This window comes from Trichomycterus rosablanca, chromosome 7, assembly GCF_030014385.1.
Source record: "Trichomycterus rosablanca isolate fTriRos1 chromosome 7, fTriRos1.hap1, whole genome shotgun sequence".
Lineage (NCBI taxonomy): Eukaryota > Metazoa > Chordata > Actinopteri > Siluriformes > Trichomycteridae > Trichomycterus > Trichomycterus rosablanca.
The window spans coordinates 8,861,391-8,883,798 of NC_085994.1; the positions used below are offsets into that span (position 1 = coordinate 8,861,391).

The 22,408-nt window shown below is 40.5% G+C and overlaps 1 protein-coding gene across 1 annotated transcript in view; it reads left to right on the forward strand.

Annotated features, from left to right (window-relative positions):
• The window catches only part of pdzd4 (PDZ domain containing 4), a 43,063-nt gene extending 21,942 nt beyond the window's left edge, over positions 1-21,121 (forward strand). The window contains exons 4-8 of the mRNA XM_062998935.1: positions 3,714-3,801; positions 4,028-4,126; positions 4,223-4,285; positions 10,580-10,681; positions 14,478-21,121. Of these exons, the coding sequence (XP_062855005.1) occupies positions 3,714-3,801; positions 4,028-4,126; positions 4,223-4,285; positions 10,580-10,681; positions 14,478-16,424 (2,299 nt within the window). The 3' untranslated portion in view covers positions 16,425-21,121. The remainder of the gene's footprint in view (positions 1-3,713; positions 3,802-4,027; positions 4,127-4,222; positions 4,286-10,579; positions 10,682-14,477) is intronic.
• Positions 21,122-22,408: the final 1,287 nt, after the last annotated feature.

Below are 22,408 nucleotides of genomic sequence, written 5' to 3' on the forward strand. Positions count from 1 at the left end.
GGTCGCCAAAGCAGATCTGGTCCGGATACCAGACTTGGCACGGTGTTTACACCAGATGCCCTTCCTGACACAATCCTCTTATCTCTGTCTGGGCTTGGACCAGCACTAAGAGTGCACTGACAACCGTGCCTCCGTGCCTTCCTCGGACATTAACCAATCATGTCCACGAAGATGCCCAACCAGCTGATAGCACCTCTGAGATTCAAACCCTGGAAAAAAACCTGCATAATGCGTACAATTCATTATTTTCTCTGCATCATATCCATCGAATTAAGAAAAAGATCATTCAGTGGAAAATGCAGTCTAAAACAAGGGGATCTGAAACTTAATCTACATAAATTAGAATATAGAATAGAATAGAATCTTTATTGTCACTATACACAAGTACAATAAAATTTTGAGTGGCTTCTCTCCAATAGAGTCGCAGCAGTAGAAGAACGACAGTAGTAGTAATCACACAGAAACATATTAATACTGTAGTAAATAATCAAATCAAAATGAACATAGTTATCCTTTGTGAATAAACATTTAATCTAAAACTATATTATGCTTTATGAATGTTAAAGTGGCAACTACAATAAAGTAAATTTCTTTACAAGCATATGATTTTACTAGTACAGTGGTACCTTAAAACTCAACGTCAATTGGTTCTGGGAGTGGTGTTGAGTTTAAAAGGCGTTGAGTTTTAAGGTATTTTTACCCATAAGGATGCATGGGAAACTTGTTAATGCGTTCCGTGGTTCCGTGGAACTGCATATATTTTAGGCTAATGTAAAATAATGGGGTTAAAAATCAATCAAAAATTCAATAAAACCTGCACTTTACTTTTACTTCTTTATTGTTTCCTTAGGCTTCTTAATTAGTGAAGAGAACTTATGAGCAGTAATAATTAAGAGAGGTTTAGTGTTTCTATGTTGTTCCTTTAGTACATAAAGTTACATAATTTTTTTGTAATGACAATTTCTCAGAACCCCGAGCTATAACACCAAGTTTAAAAGTGAAACAGAAAAATCCAGCTGAACACAGATACATGTGAATTTGTCCGTGTGACGTTTTACCACACTGCTCAAGCCAAGCGCTGAGCAAAGGAGCAGTTTCACACACAATGAGTTTAAGGGATATGTTGAGTTTAAGGGTATAAATTTCTCGATGAAGGGCTTTGAGTTTAGGGGATGTTGAGTTATAAGGTACCACTGTATATTGTTTACTTAATGCACAACCATTGGCTTCAGTAGACTATTAAACGTGCAAAAATTTATTAACACATCTTAATTAGTATTAGTTATTTTAGCCACACTCATCACTAACATGTGGATAAAGACAAGCATACAGCTGTGCAATCTTCATAGACAAACACATGGCAGTGTCACATGCATTTCTGGACGAGGCACCGCCATTAGAGGTGAAATAATATCAAGGAGCAACATGGTCCCCAGTATGTGAAGTGATTCTGTATGTAAGAACTGAACACATCTAAGAGGAGGTTCGTTCTAGCCTGAGGCTACCACTTAGCCAGTAAGGGCATCGTACAATGCAGAGAAAATAGTATAATAGAGTATATTCAGATGGGAACAGAAAGCCCTGTATTAATACCACAGTATACAATGACTTTCTAGAGAATTAAGTGTTCTATTATTGTGGTTACAGTTTGCATTTACATTTGTGACATTTAGCAAATGCTTTCATACAAAGTGACATATCTATCACTGAATACAATTCAAGCAATTTAGGGTTAAGGGTCTTGCTCAGGGGACCAACATTGGCAACTTGACAATGGTGGGGCTTAAAAAGGCAACTTTACTTGTCCAGTACCTTAACCACTGCCCCTATTACATATACAGGTGTACAGTTCTTTTTTGGCATAACCAAGCTTGTTTTTAGGAGCTGGGTACAGAGTCAGCCACTGTGACACTGAGAAGGTTAAGGTCCTTGCTCAAGGGTCCAACAGTGGCTGCATGGCAAAACTGGGATTTGAACTCTTAACTCATTCTATCAGTCTGTAGTGGCCAGCACCCTCTTTTTTTTGGGGTGGTGGCATCAAGGCTGGAGATGCCAAAAAACTAAATAAGCTGGTGAGGAAAGCCAGCTCTGTTGTGGGTTTGCAGCTGTGCAGTCTGGAGGTAGTGCGTGAGAGGAGGATAAAGGACAAAATTAGGGTAATCCTGGACAATCCTTCTCACCCTCTTAATAATGAACTATGGCGGCTGGGCAGTTCTTTTAGTCATAGGCTTATTCCACCAAAGAGCAAGACAGAGCACTTCAGATGTTCTTTTGTGCCAACTGCCATCAGACTGCATAACAACAGCAGAATACACAGTCTGTCCCCACACTGACAAGCCAACCCTTTTCCCAGCACTGGACCATTTCATTCTACACACATATGTACAGTATATATTTACATATAGAATATATAATGTTTTATTATATAGTAGTAAATGTCATACTGCTGTATAATAGTAATTGCATTTCAGCCGCTCAGGTGGCACAGCGGTAAAGTATGCTAGCGCACCAGAACTGGGGTTTCGAATACATCGTAATGAATCTCAGCTCTGCCTTTCCAACTGGGCTGGGTGGCAGCATGAACAACGATTGGCTGTTGTTCAGGGTTAGAGGGTAAGAAAGTCGGATCATAGGTCCTCATAACTGGTGCAACTGCGGCCCCTGCTGGCTGACTGATGGCACCTGCACAGGGCTGAGAAATAATGCTGATGGGGGTGTGGCCCTCCGTACACAGTGCCCGTCAAGTGTATTAACTCGACTCGTGCAGGTGAAAAATGCAGTCTGTACTGACTGTACATGCCGGAGGGGGCGTATGTCAGTTGAGAGGCGTCCTCAGTCAGCGGTGAAGGGTCGAATCAGTATAGAGGACGCAGTCAGGGTAATTGGACACGACTAAATTGGGGGGGGGGGGGGGGGAATTGGGGGAAATAGTAATTAGTAAATAGTAATAGAAAAATAGTAATTGCATTTCATCGTTAATATTTTTTTAATAATGTCTTTATTATCTATATCTATATTTTATTTACTGTACTTACACTGTACTAGAGTTGCTGTAATACTCAAATTTTCCCCATGGGGATCAATAAAGGAATCTTATCTTAACATTATCTTATCTTAACATTTCAAGCCCAAAGCTCTACCCACAAGGCTACCAAAGCATGACAATGCCTTAGTGCACAAAGTTAGACCATGAAGAAATGAAACTTTACATGTTCATAAAGAGACCCAAGCTAAACCACACTCAACACCTTTGGGATAAATTAGATTAGATTGCTGAATGTGAGTCAGATCTAATTATTCAACATCAGTGCATGAGCTTGTTTAGCTGAATGGAAGGAAAGCTATCGGAAAGCATTTTTGAATGGTTTTTGAATGAAATGTTTAACAAGCACATTGACACGCATGGATGTGTTGATTGGTTGTCCTCTTTCTTTTGGCTATGCAGTACAGCTGCATTACAAGGTAGATTAAACCGAACACAATGTAAAAACAAACAAACAACAAACCCATAAAACATTTAAATAAGACTATTATATTCAAAATACTACTCTGAGAGCTCCTCTGTGGCTCATTCCCAACACAAATTCAGCTCTGGGTATGTCTAAATAGCTCATTTACAAAAAGAGGGTAGAATTGTGTTTTGAACCATTGTCTGTGGTAATATGTCATTGTTAAATGTAGGTGAGTTACAGTATTAAGGGCTCTCTTTACAGCACTTTGGAGCCGGACTGTGCTGATCCAAACGACTATCTCGATGTTGCAAGCCATGACGTGGATCGGCAAGAGGAGCTAGAATACGAGGTTTGGATCGCAGAACACCACCAAAATCAAATTTTTCAGCAGCTTTAAAACACTTAATTTCCCCTAATAATTCAACAAAAGCCACAGCCACAAAATCTATTCTATTCATTCTATTATAAGCTCTAAGTTTCAACCAACAAGTAACTTGCTTCTTTAGATGAAACTGACTTGCTAACGCAGCATGTTTAATCTGTCCAGCTGTGATCCTTCTGTTTCTCTTTGTTAGGAAGTGGAGCTTTACAAGTCCAGTCAGCAGGACAAGCTCGGTTTGACAGTTTGCTATCGCACTGATGAGGAGGACGACCAAGGGATCTACGTAGGGGAGGTGAATGAGAGACAGTTAATTTTGTGCTGAAATGCAAACTGCAGGTTTTTCTAATCCATATTTGACTCATCACTGGGTAATTTGATTTTTTTTTAGGTCAATCCCAACAGTATAGCTGCCAAGGATGGACGCATTCGAAAGGGTGACCGAATACTACAGGTAAGTATTTAGAAGGTAAAAAAATTATATATATATACAGTGTATCACAAAAGTGAGTACACCCCTCACATTTCTGCAGATATTTAAGTATATCTTTTCATGGGACACCACTGACAAAATGACACTTTGACACAATGAAAAGTAGTCTGTGTGCAGCTTATATAACAGTGTAAATTTATTCTTCCCTCAAAATAACTCAATATACAGCCATTAATGTCTAAACCACCGGCAACAAAAGTGAGTACACCCCTAAGAGACTACACCCCTAAATGTCCAAATTAAGCACTGCTTGTCATTTTCCCTCCAAAATGTCATGTGACTCGTTAGTGTTACTAGGTCTCAGGTGTGCATAGGGAGCAGGTGTGTTCAATTTAGTAGTACAGCTCTCACACTCTCTCATACTGGTCACTGAAAGTTCCAACATGGCACCTCATGGCAAAGAACTCTCTGAGGATCTTAAAAGACGAATTGTTGCGCTACATGAAGATGGCCAAGGCTACAAGAAGATTGCCAACACCCTAAAACTGAGCTGCAGCACAGTGGCCAAGATCATCCAGCGTTTTAAAAGAGCAGGGTCCACTCAGAACAGACCTCGCGTTGGTCGTCCAAAGAAGCTGAGTGCACGTGCTCAGCGTCACATCCAACTGCTGTCTTTGAAAGATAGGCGCAGGAGCGCTGTCAGCATTGCTGCAGAGACTGAAAAGGTGGGGGATCAGCCTGTCAGTGCTCAGACCATACGCCGCACACTACATCAAATTGGTCTGCATGGCTGTCACCCCAGAAGGAAGCCTCTTCTGAAGTCTCTACACAAGAAAGCCCGCAAACAGTTTGCTGAAGACATGTCAACAAAGGACATGGATTACTGGAACCATGTCCTATGGTCTGATGAGACCAAGATTAATTTGTTTGGTTCAGATGGTCTCAAGCATGTGTGGTGGCAATCAGGTGAGGAGTACAAAGATAAGTGTGTCATGCCTACAGTCAAGCATGGTGGTGGGAATGCCATGGTCTGGGGCTGCATGAGTGCAGCAGGTGTTGGGGAGTTACATTTCATTGAGGGACAGATGAACTCCAATATGTACTGTGAAATACTGAAGCAGAGCATGATCCCCTCCCTCCGGAAACTGGGTCGCAGGGCTGTGTTCCAGCATGATAATGACCCCAAACACACCTCTAAGACGACCACTGCTTTATTGAAGAGGCTGAGGGTAAAGGTGATGGACTGGCCAAGCATGTCTCCAGACCTAAACCCAATAGAACATCTTTGGGGCATCCTCAAGCGGAAGGTGGAGGAGCGCAAAAGTCTCGAATATCCGCCAGCTCCGTGATGTCGTCATGGAGGAGTGGAGAAGCATTCCAGTGGCAACCTGTGAAGCTCTGGTAAACTCCATGCCCAGGAGAGTTAAGGCAGTTCTGGGAAATAATGGTGGCCACACAAAATATTGACACTTCAAGAACTTTCACTAAGGGGTGTACTCACTTTTGTTGCCGGTGGTTTAGACATTAATGGCTGTATATTGAGTTATTTTGAGGGAAGAATAAATTTACACTGTTATATAAGCTGCACACAGACTACTTTTCATTGTGTCAAAGTGTCATTTTGTCAGTGTTGTCCCATGAAAAGATATACTTAAATATCTGCAGAAATGTGAGGGGTGTACTCACTTTTGTGATACACTGTATATATATATATATATATATAATTTATCTCATGATTAAAAGGCAAAATGTTGGAATAAATTACTGTTGCATTAAATACTTATAGTTGTTAAATCCTTATGTGGCTGCTTGAGATGTGGCTGGGAGTCTAAAGTACAGAGATAAGCAACATCTGTCCTTAAGCTGTTGTAAGCAGATAAGAAACAACAGTAACCACAGAATGGAGTTCCAAAGTTCAACACCCAATGTGATGTGACTAGAGCAGGATTAAGAGAGGCCCACAGTTCTGTTTTTTGTTCTTCAGCTATTTCACTGCTGTAAGAACACACAGTCGTGCCAATAAACTCTCCAATTCAGTCAACTGTAATCTTTGTTTTCATCATCTGATCTTATTTTTCCACAATACCTGCTCCCTTTACTGGCCATTTTATCTTACCATTTATATATGGGTGAACCATGAACCATGTGGAAACATCTGTACCTGTTATGTTTATTCAGACATGTACAGTATGTGTCTACGTTAACAACCTCTTCAACTCTAGAGAATTGCTGCCATGTCACGTCATGTCATGTCACTATGCTGTCACCACTGGTTGCTTGCACAGATGGTCAGCTTTCTACAATGCCCCCTCTGTCTCATGTTGCCCATATCAGATTAGCCCCGATAATGTAATCCATGTCATAATGTCAATCCATCTTATTCTTGGTCTTCCTCGTCTTGGCGTCCTGTCATAACACTGCTTTTAATGTCATGTGGGTGCCTCATCACATGTCTAAAATAAATGTAATGCAAGACTTATTGGCAAATGAATATTTTCTGATCCAATATTTGGAAAACTTTAGGTCCCACTTCAGTCAAACTAGCTACAATTTTAAAGCTTAAATGTTTATATAACTCAGCTATATTTTTTCAGCTGCCTAATCCTGGTCAGGACACAACGCAGAAATACACTGGAACGAATGGCTTTGGTCACCCCCTCCTCAGACATAGCCAATTATTTATATTTTGCTCATTAGGGATGTTTAAGGTCTCGAACAAAGCAGTTGATTTTTAAAATTAAAATTTTAATACAGTTACAACTTAAACTGAATAAATAAATAAAAATTCATATACACTTTACAGTAAATATTTCAATTATTTATTTATACTTATAACTTTATACGGCTGTTTTTTCTAACTTCAAAATCAAGCACATTTATTTATTTACTGTATATTTCTTCATTTACTGTTAACCCTCAGTTTTGTTACAATCTGTCTATCTTTTAACCCCGGTGTACTCCATCCATCAGCCGAAAGGCCAGAGGAACCACTGATCAGATTTAATCTGTTTCGGTAGATCATTCTCGGCACAGCAGGGATACTGGCATGCTAATGGCATAGCAGTGTGTGTCATGTTGGAATGAATAAATTAGCGTAGCTACGGGTTTTAAACATCTTAATATCACTGCAGAGTTGTGAATGGTATGTTTGTTAAAATACCTATCCTACATCGGTCCTCTAGTCCAGGGGTTTTCAACCTTTTTAGGCATGCGCCCCCCTTCGTGTGCCGAGCACGACTTGCGCCCCCCCTCACACCACACACCCCTTCCCTTGGTGGAACAGCACTCGGTCGCGTGTACCAAACGCTGCTTCCGCCACGCCCCCTCCCCTGGATAAGGCACGGCTTTCGCCACGCGCCCCTCCCCTTGGTGGACCACGGCTCAATCGCGGATGCCTGCCGCGTCCTCCGCCAGTCTCGTGTGCCACCGGTTCATAGTAATAATCTCGTAGTGCCACGCCCCCCCCCCTGCTCTAGTCAGAAACAGTGCAAGCAGTGCAATGCCAGTGGCATAACTAGGAGCTCATGGGCCCCAGTGCAAAAAACAATTTGGGCCCCAGTGCAAAAAACAATTTGGGCCCCAGCAACAAATTTTATATATACCCCCGGGAGTTACGCCTCTGAGCAATGCTGCCTAACAGCATAGAACTACTTTTGCTGTTATATAGGGGTTCGCTTTGCCTTTCTGTTCAGTATTCGAACAATTCTACCTAAAAGGTCTGATGGATTTCTAGGTTTCACATTGACCTTCAGTTCCCCTAAGCACTTTGGTCATTGACTTTTGTAAGCAGAAAGCACTTAGATTTTTTTTTATTTCCCTGACTTGTAGGTGTCAGATTTTTTGTTAGATCCACAGTCAGATGATTTAAAAAATCCATGGTGGTTGGGTTTATCACATGAATTAATAATCAGACAATATAGAAAACTTTCAAAATATCATCAGCTTAATCCTAATACATTAATAAAGAACTAACAAGTTAATTATAAACATTATGGCCACTCAGGTGGCACAGCGGTAAAAACACATGCTAGCACACCAGAGCTGGGATCTCGAATACATCGTATTGAATCTCGGCTGTGCCATCCGGTTGGGCTGAGCGGCCACATGAACAAAGATTGGCCTGTTGTTCATATAGGGGGTGGGAGAGTCCTCGTGACTGATGCGACTGCGATCTCTGCTGGCTGGGGAAGAAGTGCGTTGATCAGGGTGTGTCTCTTCTACATAAGACTGATTCGCATATATGCACTCGCCTAGTGTGGGTGACAAAATGTAAACGGCTGCTGCCCACGTGTCGGAGGGGGCATGGGTTAGCTTCGTTCTCCTCAAATCAGAGGTGGGGTCGGCATTGGTGGACGCAATCGGGCATTTGGACACACTAAAAAGTCGGGAGAAAATGCATAAACCAAAAAAATTATAAACATTATTACTGTTTTTTATTTGATCAAATTCGTTAAGGGCTGTGTGCGGGTCGGAGGAGGCGTGAGCAGCAATATACCCTCGTCAACTGCAAAAAAAACGGGGATCCTCAGCAGCGGAAAACAAATATATATATATATGTATATATAAAATAAAACATACTGTATTTTTTATATATATATATATATATTAGGGCTGTCAAACGATTAAAAATTTTAATCGCGATTAATCTCAGAATTTCATATAGTTAAAAAAATCTGTGTAAATGTTATAGAAAACAAGGATTTTTAAGTGAAATGTTACAGTTAAAATGGTGAACACATTTTATGCTAAATGTACTGATGTTAAAAACTGCTGGGACAAGAGAAAACTGTTTTATTCACTCACATACTAGGCAGTAATACTATCCAGTGGTTTAATGGACGTTTCTACACGAACTGAGTGTGTTTAGACTAGGGTGGCCAGATTCATAGTAACAAAAAGGAGGACATTACACCCCAAAAAGCCGGATATCATATTAGGAACAGGGGGACATGCTACTGCAACACACAGAATGAATCCAGAACCCATATAACAGAGTTTTTAACCAATTTAAGCAAGAATTATATAACAAATGACTGTTTTACTCACTAAATGTTGTGTCTTTTCATATTTAGGTCCGTTCGTTCATCGCTGCCTCAAAAGTTTACTTTTTGGCATTTTCACCGCGTTCCTGATCATGAGAGCTGAGTGATTGACTCAAGTAGCGGTGTTTACAAAACAGAGAGGGCGGGCGAAATTCAACCACCCAATCACAGACTAGCATTTAGAGGGCGGACCTTCTCCGATTGGCCAGTGGTAGCTCTATAAGGAGTCAAATGAGGCTGTTAAACCAATGATATACAAAGCATTTGTTTCGACATGTACCTGAGCCAATGGTAAATAATATTGATCAAAAATGAAACCAGTTCACTCCAAAAGGAGGATTTTGAAGTGTCCGTCCTAGCGTTACGTGAATGGAGGACTGGCAGCTTCTTTATTATGCAAGTGCATTACTACGACACTACCACGCTCGGTAACATTATGTTAACAAACCGCAAATGAAAAACGGTGGCAAGTCCGACATTAAAACGTTTGTTCTACCAGTCAAGTCTCAACATGAACTAGAATTTGCGTTAACGGCACTAATTTTTATAATCGCGTTAAATTGAGATTGCGTTAATGCGTTATTATCGCGTTAACTTCGACAGCCCTAATATATATATATATATATAAAAGGTATTTTTGGTATAATGTTGTTACTGTTTAAGCCTTACATTCCGAGAGTTCTGTTTAAAAAAAGAACATAACCTACCCAAATGCTTCAACTAACACACCATCGTTACTGCTGAGCTAGGAATGGTTCATCACTTAATAAATTACTTTAACATTTATTTCTCAGTGGTGGTTCTATGATAATCCCTGTACTTTAATTGACAGGCTAGAGGGAGGCTGATGCATTTGGCATAGCAACAGATGGGTTGTAATCAGTAAACATATGTTCCATATATAAGCTCACCTATATAACAGAGGTACCTGATAAATGAGCAGTATTAGTAGACACAAGGTGGGCGTACATAATTTGGCAACTGTGTGTAGATATACTTGATAGATTACGTGATCACTTGTGATACTCCTGCCACAAGATAACTTGTTGTTGCAGTTGTCATGTTCTCATGGGTATCTGATTAGATTTTCTGTGGGTTTGTGTCATTTAATAATGAAGCCTATTTATATACAGTATTATACATATTTATAAAGAACATGAAATACACTTTGCTGTAAAAACTGGGAAACACTAATTGTAATTCTAAGCTTGACTGATTGCTTTGTATTCTAGTTTGTAATACGTTGGTATCTGGTTCTTTTCCTGTTTGCTAGATAAATGGAGTAGATGTGCAGAACAGGGAGGAGGCAGTTGCCATTCTTACCCGAGAAGACAGCACCAATTTCTCACTGCTGCTGGCCAGGCCAGAGATAGAGGTATTAGCATGGAACTGGTTCAATTATCCACACATGCAAACACTCCAACAACACACACACACACGGCTTTCTAATGCACATGCTAATAGCTAATGTATCCACTTTATTCACTACTGACAGCTGATTCAAAATTAATGGCTTATTTTGCTGATGGAAGGGAAATGAAACACTCACATCAGTCACGAGTGAATCATGTGATCACTCTTCGTGATGTCTGTCAAGGATTTGCAGCAGTTCCATTAATGCTATTCCACAAGGAGAAGTGCAGGCAAACCAGAGAGAGGAAAAATGCAGGTTTTCAGAACAGACTAAAGAGAGAGTCATTAAAATCACATGAGGAGAGAACAAAGAGAACGTGGAAGATTAATGGAGAACATAAAGAAAAAGACACAATGAAAAGGCAGGGATAAAGAGAGATTGTATCCTTAAGCAACCTTTGTGAAATTTTAAGGGTGTGATCTACTCAAGGTTTAAATTTCTAACCAAAAACAATATTTCAAATATTGTATACACTGATCAGACATAACATTAAAACCACCTCATTGTTTCTACACTCACTGTCCATTTTATCAGCTCCACTTACCATATAGGAGCACTGTAGTACATCTGTTTCTCTACATACCTTTTTTAACCTGCTTTTACTCTGTTCTTCAATGGTCAAGACCCCCACAGGACCACCACAGAGCAGGTGTTATGTAGGTGGTGGATCATTCTCAGCACTGCAGTGACACTGACATGGTGGTGGTGTGTTAGTGTGTGTTGTGCTGGTATGGGTTGATCAGACACGGCAGCGTTGCTGGAGTTTTTAAATACCGTGTCCACTCACTGTCCACTCTTTTAGACACTCCTACCTAGTTGGTCCACCCTGCAGATGTAAAGTCAGAGATGATCGCTCATCTATTGCTGCTGTTTGAGTTGGTCATCTTCTATACCTTCATCAGTGGTCACAGGACGCTGCCCACAGGCCACTGTTGGCTGGATGTTTTGGTTGGTGGACTATTCTCAGTCCAGCAGTGACAGTGAGGTGTTTAAAAATTCCAGCAGCGCTGCTGTGTCTTATCCACTCATACCAGCACAACACACACTAACACACCACCACCATGTCATTGTCACTGCAGTGCTGAGAATGATCCACCACCCAAATAATACCTGCTCTGTAGTGTTCCTGGGGGAGTCCTGACCATTGAAGAACAGCATAAAAAAGGAACTACACAGTGCTTCTATATGGTAAGTGGAGCTGATAAAATGGACAGTGTGTGTAGAAGCAAGGAGGTGGTTTTAATGTTATGGCTGATCGGTGTATGTGGGATCTGAAGAGCTCAGTATGCAAAGTGTCAATTGGTCAGTCGTGACAACATTAGACAAATCCTGCAGTTCTCTTCATTTTTATTACCTTTAAAAATTGTAATTAGAAGGTGGTAAAGGAGGATTTAAAATCTCAGGAGAACCTGAGTGGAGAGATGAAAGGAAGCGAGAAAGATAAAGGAACAGGGAGTAAAGGAAGAAGATTAAAGGCTTACTAAATCAAGATTAAAAGATTGAACACGAAGCTTAAGACTTTACAGACAGTAAAGCTAATCAATGTCTCACTCCATGCAATTTAGAGAAGCAATCGGGTGATGCTGCACTCGATGACTACTTTAACTAGCGCAAGCTAAAATGCTCAATAGAAAAAAATCCACCTCATCAAAAGATGATTACTGATACGGAACATGATGAACATGATGATGATCCTGTGCTGCTTGAGTAAACAAGATTTAAAAAAGCAATATTCGACAGGACAAATATACACAGGACAAATTGTGCATACACACAGCTTCTGCAGCAAACCATGTGGAAAGAAAAGTAGAAAAAAAATATAATAATAATTATAAGTTTTTATTATGTTTTTGTCCCCATTGTCCCCATAATACGTAAGGTCTTAATGAACTCCTTAGATCTTGTTATAATTGTTATTATGGATTGTTAGCAGATAACATTTCCAGACAATTGTCTAAGTCTTCATATCTTATGTAATGTAACGTATCTTATGTATGTTTGTAACTTAACAACTATGGGCGAGTGGCACAGTGGCTCAGTGGGTATAACTGTCACCTCACAGTCCAGCATCATCATCATCATGTTCATCATGTTCCGTATCAGTAATCATCTTTTGATGAGGTGGATTCTTTTCTACTGAGCATTTTAGCTTGTGCTGGTTAAAGCAGTCATCGAGTGCAGCATGACCCGATTGCTTCTCTAAATTGCATGGAAGGAGACATTGATTAGCTTTACTGTCTGTAAAGGTCCTGGGTTCAGTGCCCAGATGGAGCGGTCTGGTTCCTCTTTGTGTGAAGTTTGCATGTTCTCCCCTTGTCTGTGTGGGTCTCCTCTGGGAGCTCTGGTTTCTTCCCACAGTGAGGTGACTTGAAGATACAAAATTGTCCATGACTGTGTTTAACATTAAAGGACTTGAACTGATGAACCTTTTGCAAACAATAATTACCTGTCGTGTCATGAATGTAACCAAAGATGTTAAACATGATGTTAAAAACCCAATAAATAAATAAATAACAACTATGGGCTCCCGTAGGCAGCTAGCTAACAGACAAAGCATTCAAAAAGAGATTAAAGCACTCCCATCTCACAATTTGCTCTGTTAAAAATTTTATTTTGAATCAGAAGTTGTGGATACTTGTTTTAACTTTTTTAAGTTACAAAATATTGTAATTTGGCTAAGGGTGCTTAACCATTAGCATAGAGCTCTTTCTGTAGGATTGTATATTAACAATACCATCTAGTGTTTCAATGTGTTATTACATGCACCCTACCCCCATGATTGCGTCCTGCCTTTGTAAAACTTATGTGAACATTGATGAATCCTAACACTATGCAAAGCCTGTGAGAAGAATATTATTATTTATAATTTTTTGAGTGATGTATATTGTGATTGTGATGTACACCGATCAGCCATAATATTAAAGCCACCTCCTTGTTTCTACACTTTACTGTGTAGTTCTACAATTACTGACTAGTCAATCTGTTTCTCTGCATGCTTTGTTAGCCCCTTTTAATGCTGTTCTTCAATGGTCAGGACCACCACAGAGTAGATATTATTTGGGTGTTGGATAATTCTCAGCACTGCAGTGACACTGACATGGAGGTGGTGTGTTAGTGTGTGTTGTGCTGGTATGAGTGGATCAGACACAGCAGCGCTGATGCAGTTTTTAAACACCTCACTGTCTCTGCTGGACTGACAATAGTCCACCAACCAAAAATATCCAGCCAACAGCGCCCCATGGGCAGCGTCCTGTGACCACTGATGAAGGTGACCACTGATGGACTACCTAGGTAGGAGTGTCTAGTAGAGTGGACAGTCAAGTCAAGTCAAGTCAACTTTATTTATATAGCGCTTTTTACAATATACACAGTGAGTGGACATGGGGTTTAAAAACTCCATCAGCGCTGCTGTGTCTGATCCACTCATACCAGCTCAACACACACTAACACACCACCACCATGTCAGTGTCACTGCAGTGCTGAGAATGATCCACCACCCAAATAATGCCTGCTCTGTAGTGGTCCTGGGAGAGTCCTGACCATCGAAGAACAGCAGTAATTGTAGAACTACAAAGTGCTTCTATATGGTAAGTGGGGATGATAAAATGGACAGTGAGTGTAGAAACAAGGAGGTTGTTTTAATGTTATGGCTGATCAGTGTATATTGTGTGATGATGTATATTGTAACTGTTCTGTTTTTGCTTTCTCTTTTTTTTCCAACTATCAACCATTATAATTACAAAAAACTTAACCCAAGATGGAATCTCAAATGGACCCTGAAGACCTGGATTTTGTTCTTCCCGAACGCATGAATGTGGAGTCTCTGAACACATCCCACTTACCCAGTCTATACCACCCTCAGCAGCAAAGAGACCAGACTGGCAGTCATGAGATTCAACAACACCGGGAAACAGCCTTGATTAGTATGGCCACCCTTAATAACAGCCAGGAGTTGGACAGTGGAGTGGGCCGCACAGATGAGAGCACCAAAAATGAGGAATCATCAGAGCACGATTTACTCCTTGGTGATGATCAGACCAGTGCCTCGAACACCAACACCACTAACACACCGCACAGCCTCCGCAAGTTCAGGCCTGGTAAGAGCGGTGGAGGTGGAGGTGATACTCCTTCACCGTTGCTTAGTGTCAGAGAAATCCACCTCAGCACAGACTCTCTGGAATGTAGGGGTGCAGGGGGTGGATACATCTATGACCCAGTAAGCACCATGATGATGCCTGGACTGACTGAGGAAGAGTGTGAGCGGTACAGAGAGCTGATTGAGATCAAGTGTCGTTATGAAAGAAATCTGAAAAACTGCAATGCAGGGAAGAGTGTTGAAGAAGAAAAGCAAAGAGACGGAGAAGGTGAGGAGGAAAATGGAGAGCAAGAAATAGCTTTGGATGAGAACTGCAATGAAAGTTTGACCCCGCATGAGATGATACTCTTGGAGGAAGAGCTACGACACCTCGAGTTTAAGTGTAGGAACATTCTTCGTGCACAGAAAATGCAGCAGCTGAGAGAGCGATGCCTGAAAGCATGGCTTCTGGAGGAGGAGGCTTCAGCAAGGGGATCTTCTGACCTACAAGGCTCCCCGCTGCATGAGCTGTCCGATATTAAAGAACTCCCCGAGAGAGAGCGATCAGACAAGGAAACTAGTAGTGCTTACAACACTGGTGGAGAAAGCTGCAGGAGCACACCTTTGGTAAGTGATCATCTGTCTCCTGTTGCTCAGATGGACGGGTCTTGGTCTCCTCTACATGGACGGCACAGAGACCGACCTAGCTGGAGTGAGAGGGGACGTTCTACTCTCAACTATTCACCCAGTAGCTACAAGAAGCTCCAGATGAACACCAATATCAACCAAAAGTTCCACTCCTTGTCTCGAGAAGGAACCAGTCGTTCATTAGCTGATGGAACACAGGTTAGGAGCTCGAGAGCTAGCAGCATACATGAGAGAACAGGCGGACGCAGTGCTGATTCCAGTCCGTACTTCACCAGGCGACAGCACTCTAGTCGACCAAAGCCTGAGCGCTACCAGAGCTGCATGCAGCTTGGCTCCTCATTCTCAGAAACCCCCATGGACAGAACCGTGGAAGGGGAAAGTGAGGCTCCAGTGGCCAGCAGTGGCCGAGCAAGCCCTATGAGCATGGCCGGAAGCACTCTTGGTCCTGTACTTCACTCCAGCCCAGCCAAACATTCATTAGATTTGCCTCTTACACTCCCCCCTGCCTCTCCACACATGGAATGGAAGGTAAAAATTAGAAGTGATGGCACCCGCTACGTCGTGAAACGCCCTGTCCGCGATCGCTTGCTGAAGGCTCGAGCCATAAAGATCAGTGAGGAGCGCAGCGGTATGACCACTGATGACGACGCCGTGAGTGAAATGAAGATGGGCCGCTACTGGAGCAAAGAGGAGCGCAAGCAGCAGTTGCTCAGGGCCCGTGAGCAACGCAGACGCCGTGAATTTATGATGCAGTGTCGACTCGATTATCTCCGGAATCAGGGCCAAGACCCAGTAAAGGATGGCCAGCAAGAGTCAGGTCAAGCTTCGATCCTAGAAATGAGCCAGAAGAAGAGTTCAAAAAAGCGCAACCGCCGAATCTTGGACAACTGGATTACTATTCAAGAGCTGCTGGCTCATGGATCTCGCTCTCCAGATGGGACAAGGCTGTATAACTCTCTTCTCACTGTCACTACAGTCTAAGAGAATAATCCTCAGAAATCTCTGTAGCACATCGCCATTACATAAAAAGTGCCATTGATTTAAAGCACCATTTTTACATAGCACAGCTGTTGCTTTACATGTTTACCCCTTTGCTCAGCAACAAAGATTTGAGTTGAATGTACTATTTATAACATGACAAATTGTTCTTCTGCTTTTAGCATATGAATGAAGTGGTTGCTTAAACGTTTTCTGGCTTCAAACGTAAAACCTCATGTTTGCCTTTTACACTGCTAAACAAGCTTCAGTTAAAGTTTAACCTGCAAAGCCAAGTTCATCCTAGAGATCTAATTACATCTTGCTAAGATATAAAAATAAATGACAAAGAAAAGAGTGAAAAAACAAGTGCAAACACATCCAGACAGGGGTGGCACATGATACAACTGAGCAATTAACATCCTCTCATTGCTCTGTAACGTGTCTAGAAATGCTAATCAGATGCCAATAACCTTTGCCATGATTTTGGATGAAAATATGAAAGCAACTTCAAAAAGAGGGTTGATTTTTGTACTACAGGATCTTAAGTCACATAGGGTCTGTTCGAAAACATATTGAGCTGCCTTGCTGTCTTACTGCCTACATTGGCAGCTGCCTCAGTAGAGAGGATTCTATAACAGCTACTTATAAGTCAGGTTATTCGAACACACTACTAATGCCAAGTTCCCACTACACGATTTTCCAAGTCGTCAGGTCGCTGTACAGTTTACACTACACAACTTTGCAAGTCGTCAGGTCGCTGTACAGTTCACACTACACGACTGGATCTCTTGTAATCGGGAGTCTTTCAAGTCGGTGTGGCTTTCACACTACACGACTGATCGGCGATAGGGGGTCATACACTACACGATCTATCACCAACTGGAATCGCAGGCGAGCTTCTCTGGTATCCCAAACTACGTTTTGTAACGAAAACAAACGCAAGAAGTGACGAGGGGTTTAATGATACCACGTCAAAAAATGCACGACAACAAGTAGCGAGCGATCAAAGTTGTTTGCGTGCTGAGGTGCAGCGTAAAAGCATAGAGAAAAATAAATGAATCCAAGTGGATTTGGCAACACGACCAGCAGGGATTGTTCTGTTCTGTAGAGAGTTGGGGGTTAATAAAATGTTTTTTTTAATGCAGCGTTGGTATTATGGTTTGGCGTGGATGATAAGTTCACAAATATTGTACAGCTTGTGTGTGTGCCGATGTATTCTGTAAGAAACCTTATTATCCCCCACACCGCACTTATTGCCAGTTGCAACCGACTGATCCAGATATTTGACATACTAGATATCTCTCTTCAGTAGACAAGCGCTCGGTGAGCCGCTTGGATCGAGTCATTGAGCAGTTCACACATAGCGATTGAGAGCCGAGTTTAGATCCGAGCTGCCACATCTAGCTGCGACCAGTTGGGGAGCGAAAATCAGGGCAAAAATCGTGTAGTGTGAACTAGGCATTAGACAGTGATTACACCGGTTTCCATTTACAAAGCTAACACAGTTAGCATCATGCCATTAAAACCAATGGGATGAGGCGGCACAACACGCTAGCATGTCAACTAACATTTCCCTCCGTGTAATGAAACCGGTTAAATTGACACTGAGAAGTCCGAACTTGCAAATAAATGACACTTGTACACGTTAATACAATTAAAATCAATCACAATTTGAAATTTAAAAATAACTCCGATCAAGCGCTGCATCGTCCACCATGTTTGTTATTTTTTTGTGAGAAAAGTTGTGCCGCGCTGAATGTTGGGATTGCCTTCACCGCTAAGGCAGCATCAGATGCTCCCTCATTATTCAGTCAAAATACCGTTCAGATTTAAGGTATCTTACTAGGGAGCATTTTAAGGCATCTAGGATTTCGAACAGCCTACTTCTCGGGAGCATGCATAGGATGACGTGAAATGCTGTCTATGTAGAGAGCTCACTAGGTTTTCGAACACACCCAAAGACTGCTCAGCTGGTCATAGTTTTTTATAGTGGTACATATTTGTAACAAGTGGCTGAGTGTCACTCTACTACTGTATGTCAGATAAACTATAGAGAGCTACCAAAAGGCAACATCAGCAATGGCTTTAAAACAACAAGGCATTATTTTTACAAACAAGTGATACAGCATTGTTAAACTAATTTGCAGTTCTCTTGGTGTTCTTTATGAGCTAAATTTGCATTTGAAACAACAATTCATTAGGATCTTGTACTATCCAGGCTTATTTTTAATAGCGAATCTGGGTTCTATGCACATTAGCCAAGTAAAATGAATAAATGACCTAGTGAAGTGTAAAGTAAGTTACAAGTAATGCTTAAACAACTTATAAAACATTTTTTTTATGATTTAAATGAACTTGTATGAGTTATGGCTTGGTACTGCAGCACAAATATTAATAGCCGGCTACACAGGCAAAATCATTAATCAAGTGTATTCAACATGTAGTCACAAGCCATCTGCTAAGTCCCGAGTGTGTTTCTATACTGCTATTTAAAAAAAAAAAGAAAACCTACCCTAGAAAATTGCTGAAAGGTATACAAGCACATAGCAGGAAATTTGTTTACAGTTTTTTTTCCCATTTATTTATGCATTTCTCCCATTTTCTCCAAATTTAGTGTAGTCAATTTGTCTTCCACTGCTGGAGGATCCCTGATTGCAGTCCAGATGGGTATATTGCTGCTCACGCCTCCTCCGACCCACATGCAGCCCTTAGCAGAACCCTTTTTCACCTATCTGCCAGTCAGGGTCCTTACACAGCGTTTGAAGACCCCACCCACATAGTCCGGTCATCCCGCCCTAGCAGAACTATGTCTGCTGCAGGCACTATGTCTGCTGCAGGCACTGCCAATTATGCCCGCTAGATGGCACCCAGCCGAATGGTGGCAACACCGAGTTTCGAACCAAGGAGTTCAGAATCTCGGCACTGGTGTGCTAGCGGAATATCCCACTGCGCCACCTGGGTGCCTTTTGTTTGCAAATTTACTTGTAATTCATAAGAACATTGTAACATTTGGGGTCTTATTACTGTAATTGCAAAATCCAAGTTAAGAGAGCCATTCCAATCTAAAATGAAGTGATATAAATGCTTCTCAGGTCTTTTAGAAATGTGTTTTGTAATTTTTCATATATTAAATGCTTAAACATGATACAATCTTGTTCCTAACACAATGCCATAGTGGCGCTTGATTTACACTTCTACATGCCGGAGTGGGTATTATGCTCTTAAATACAAGCTAAGAGTCACACAGTTTTTTGTTTTTTTTTAGATTAACCCCACTTCACACGCACATTCCACCTGTAACAGCCCACAAGCTGCCCAAACGGTAGTACTATGTGTAGTATTCTAATTATATGAGTAATAGAGTATTAATTGGTATTTCAAATACTATGAAGTATGTACTATGTGGGGATCTCGGTGATACAAGAAAATGATCTCTGCCCACACAACAATCTCTGCCCGCAACAAACCACTATGACACATCAGTGCATTTCCAAATGGATACCAAGAATGTCATTGTAAAATGAGCCTTACTTTTAGCATTAGTTGTATTTAATAGTCAACTGTCTGGAATGTTTGAAACCGTCCATGAGGTTTACAGCACACAATTTAGTTGGTGATTTTGAGGGTTGATCTGTATATTGTTAGCCTTTCTAATATCAGTATTGCCAACAATGTGTGGACAATTAAAGACTGTACATAAACTGATTTGAATTAAAGACAATGAGCCATGTTGTTTAACGTCTGGAGAAGATAATCACCAGCAGAGACAGCTAAAGCACACTACTGTAGAAGAGTAATGTCTACTTTACCTGCCTGAAGGATCACCAGAAACTACAAATGATGAAACAGTTCAGCACAGAATTAAAGGTTCAAAATATCAGAGGAATGTAACTTGAAACAGCTGGCTTCTTTTTTTTGTAAAATATTGTGAATTGATATGAAACAGCTTTGCTTATTACATTGACCTCACTTACCTTAATATCACTATGCTTAAAAAGTGTTTTTTGCACTTCTCCCCACTCTTTCAGACTGTGATTTTGCATGATTTTTACAAGAGCTATAGCACACATTAACAAAATGCTCTATGAATTTTATTGCTGTATATTTATTATGCTGTATACTACATGTGTGATCAGTGTTTCAGACTTAAGCTTTTATTATACTGTTTGTGTGTTAGTGAAAAGTAATTTTTGGGTAAATTTGTTATATGAGTTGGTATCTGTTGATTGATATCAGTGGTCATATGTAACTAATGTAAACTGCATTAGATCTTACATGCATTAGATCTTACATGGTCATTTCTATGTACTGTTACATGGTCCTAATCTATGAAGTTTTAGTGAAATAAACCATTTTGTATTGCTTAATATAATAAGTTTAACATTCTCATGTTTTATTAATTTGATTATTACTTTGATCAGCTCGCATATGGCACCTTAAATAGTATTTAGTTCATAATAATGTGAAGCAGGTAAGTTATGTAATGATAAAGTCTACAGATAGAAATGTAAGTGAATTAAAATATATTATTTATGTTATATAACGACCTAATGTGCGTGCACTACAAAATGATTCGGTTGACACTGAACTGGCTCGACAGAATCAGTTCGAAAGAAATATTTGTTAATAACTACCCGCCTTTTTTATTTGGTAACTAATGCACAGTGAGTGATTTGTTATACTTGGTCATTTCAATGTACATTTTCATGGTATTAATCTATGAAGTTTTAGTGAAATAAACTATTTTGTATTGATTAATATAATAAATGTAACATTCTCATATTTTATTAATTTGATCATTACTTTAGATCAGCTCAGATACAGTGTTTTAAAATGTATTTAGTCCCAAGTTGCCATTTTAAATATTGTAAAGTCTGTTTTAATTGTTTTATAGAACAAAGTGTATTATATCAAAAGAAAAAGGCTAAAGTTTGAACTCTTAGAACTTGTAATCAATGTACTGTGCACCACTGATTGTCCCATCAATCCTGAACAGACTGTTAGTCCCTGCTGCGAAAAGCTGCCAACAAAATATCTGAGCTTGTTAATTTGTAGCTTCTTTATTTGATTAAATGCTTCCTAATTTTAATCTGTTTTATGGACAGTTCTGACCATACTAATAGGCTTCACAAAGAAGCATGTCGTTTATTGTTGTGATGTAGCTAAAAGCTACTGTTCACCAAATTTCTGTTTAAATAAAAATAATTAACAAGTGAGGGCTGTCTATGAACCGAGTAAGGTAAAAATAATGTTTTGGATCACCACTAGTATTACAGCTGCAAAAAGTATTGCTGCTTAATTAGCACTGTGCTATAATGCCAGCACATAGAGCTTAGTTACAATGAAGCCTGTTTCACTGATAAAAAGAACTGGGGTAAAATTATTATACCTGGTTCTAAAAACTTTGACTTTATTTCGATTCTATGAATGTATGCAGTAAAATCAATGCAACGTCACAGTATTAGCCATGTCATGCAAACTCTGCTTTCTGAAATAGCACATTCCATCTACACTGATCAGCCATAACATTAAAACCACCTCCTTGTTTCTACACTCACTGTCCATTTTATCAGTTCCACTTACCATATAGAAGCACTTTTGTAGTTCTACAATTATTGACTGTTGACTATCTAGGTGGTGGATGATTCTCAGCACTGCAGTGACACTGACATGGTGGTGGTGTGTTAGTCTGTGTTGTGCTGGTATGAGTGGATCAGACACAGCAGCACTGCTGGAGTTTTTAAATACCGTGTCCACTCACTGTCCACTCTATTAGACACTCCTACCTAGATGGTCCACCTTGTAGTTGTAAATTCAGAGATGATCACTCATCTATTTCTGCTGTTTGAGTTGGTCATCTTCTAGACCTTCATCAGTGGGCACAGGACGCTACCCACGGGGCGCTGTTGGCTGGATATTTTTGGTTGGTGGACTATTCTCAGTCCAGCAGTGACAGTAAGGTGTTTTAAAAACTCCATCAGCACTAC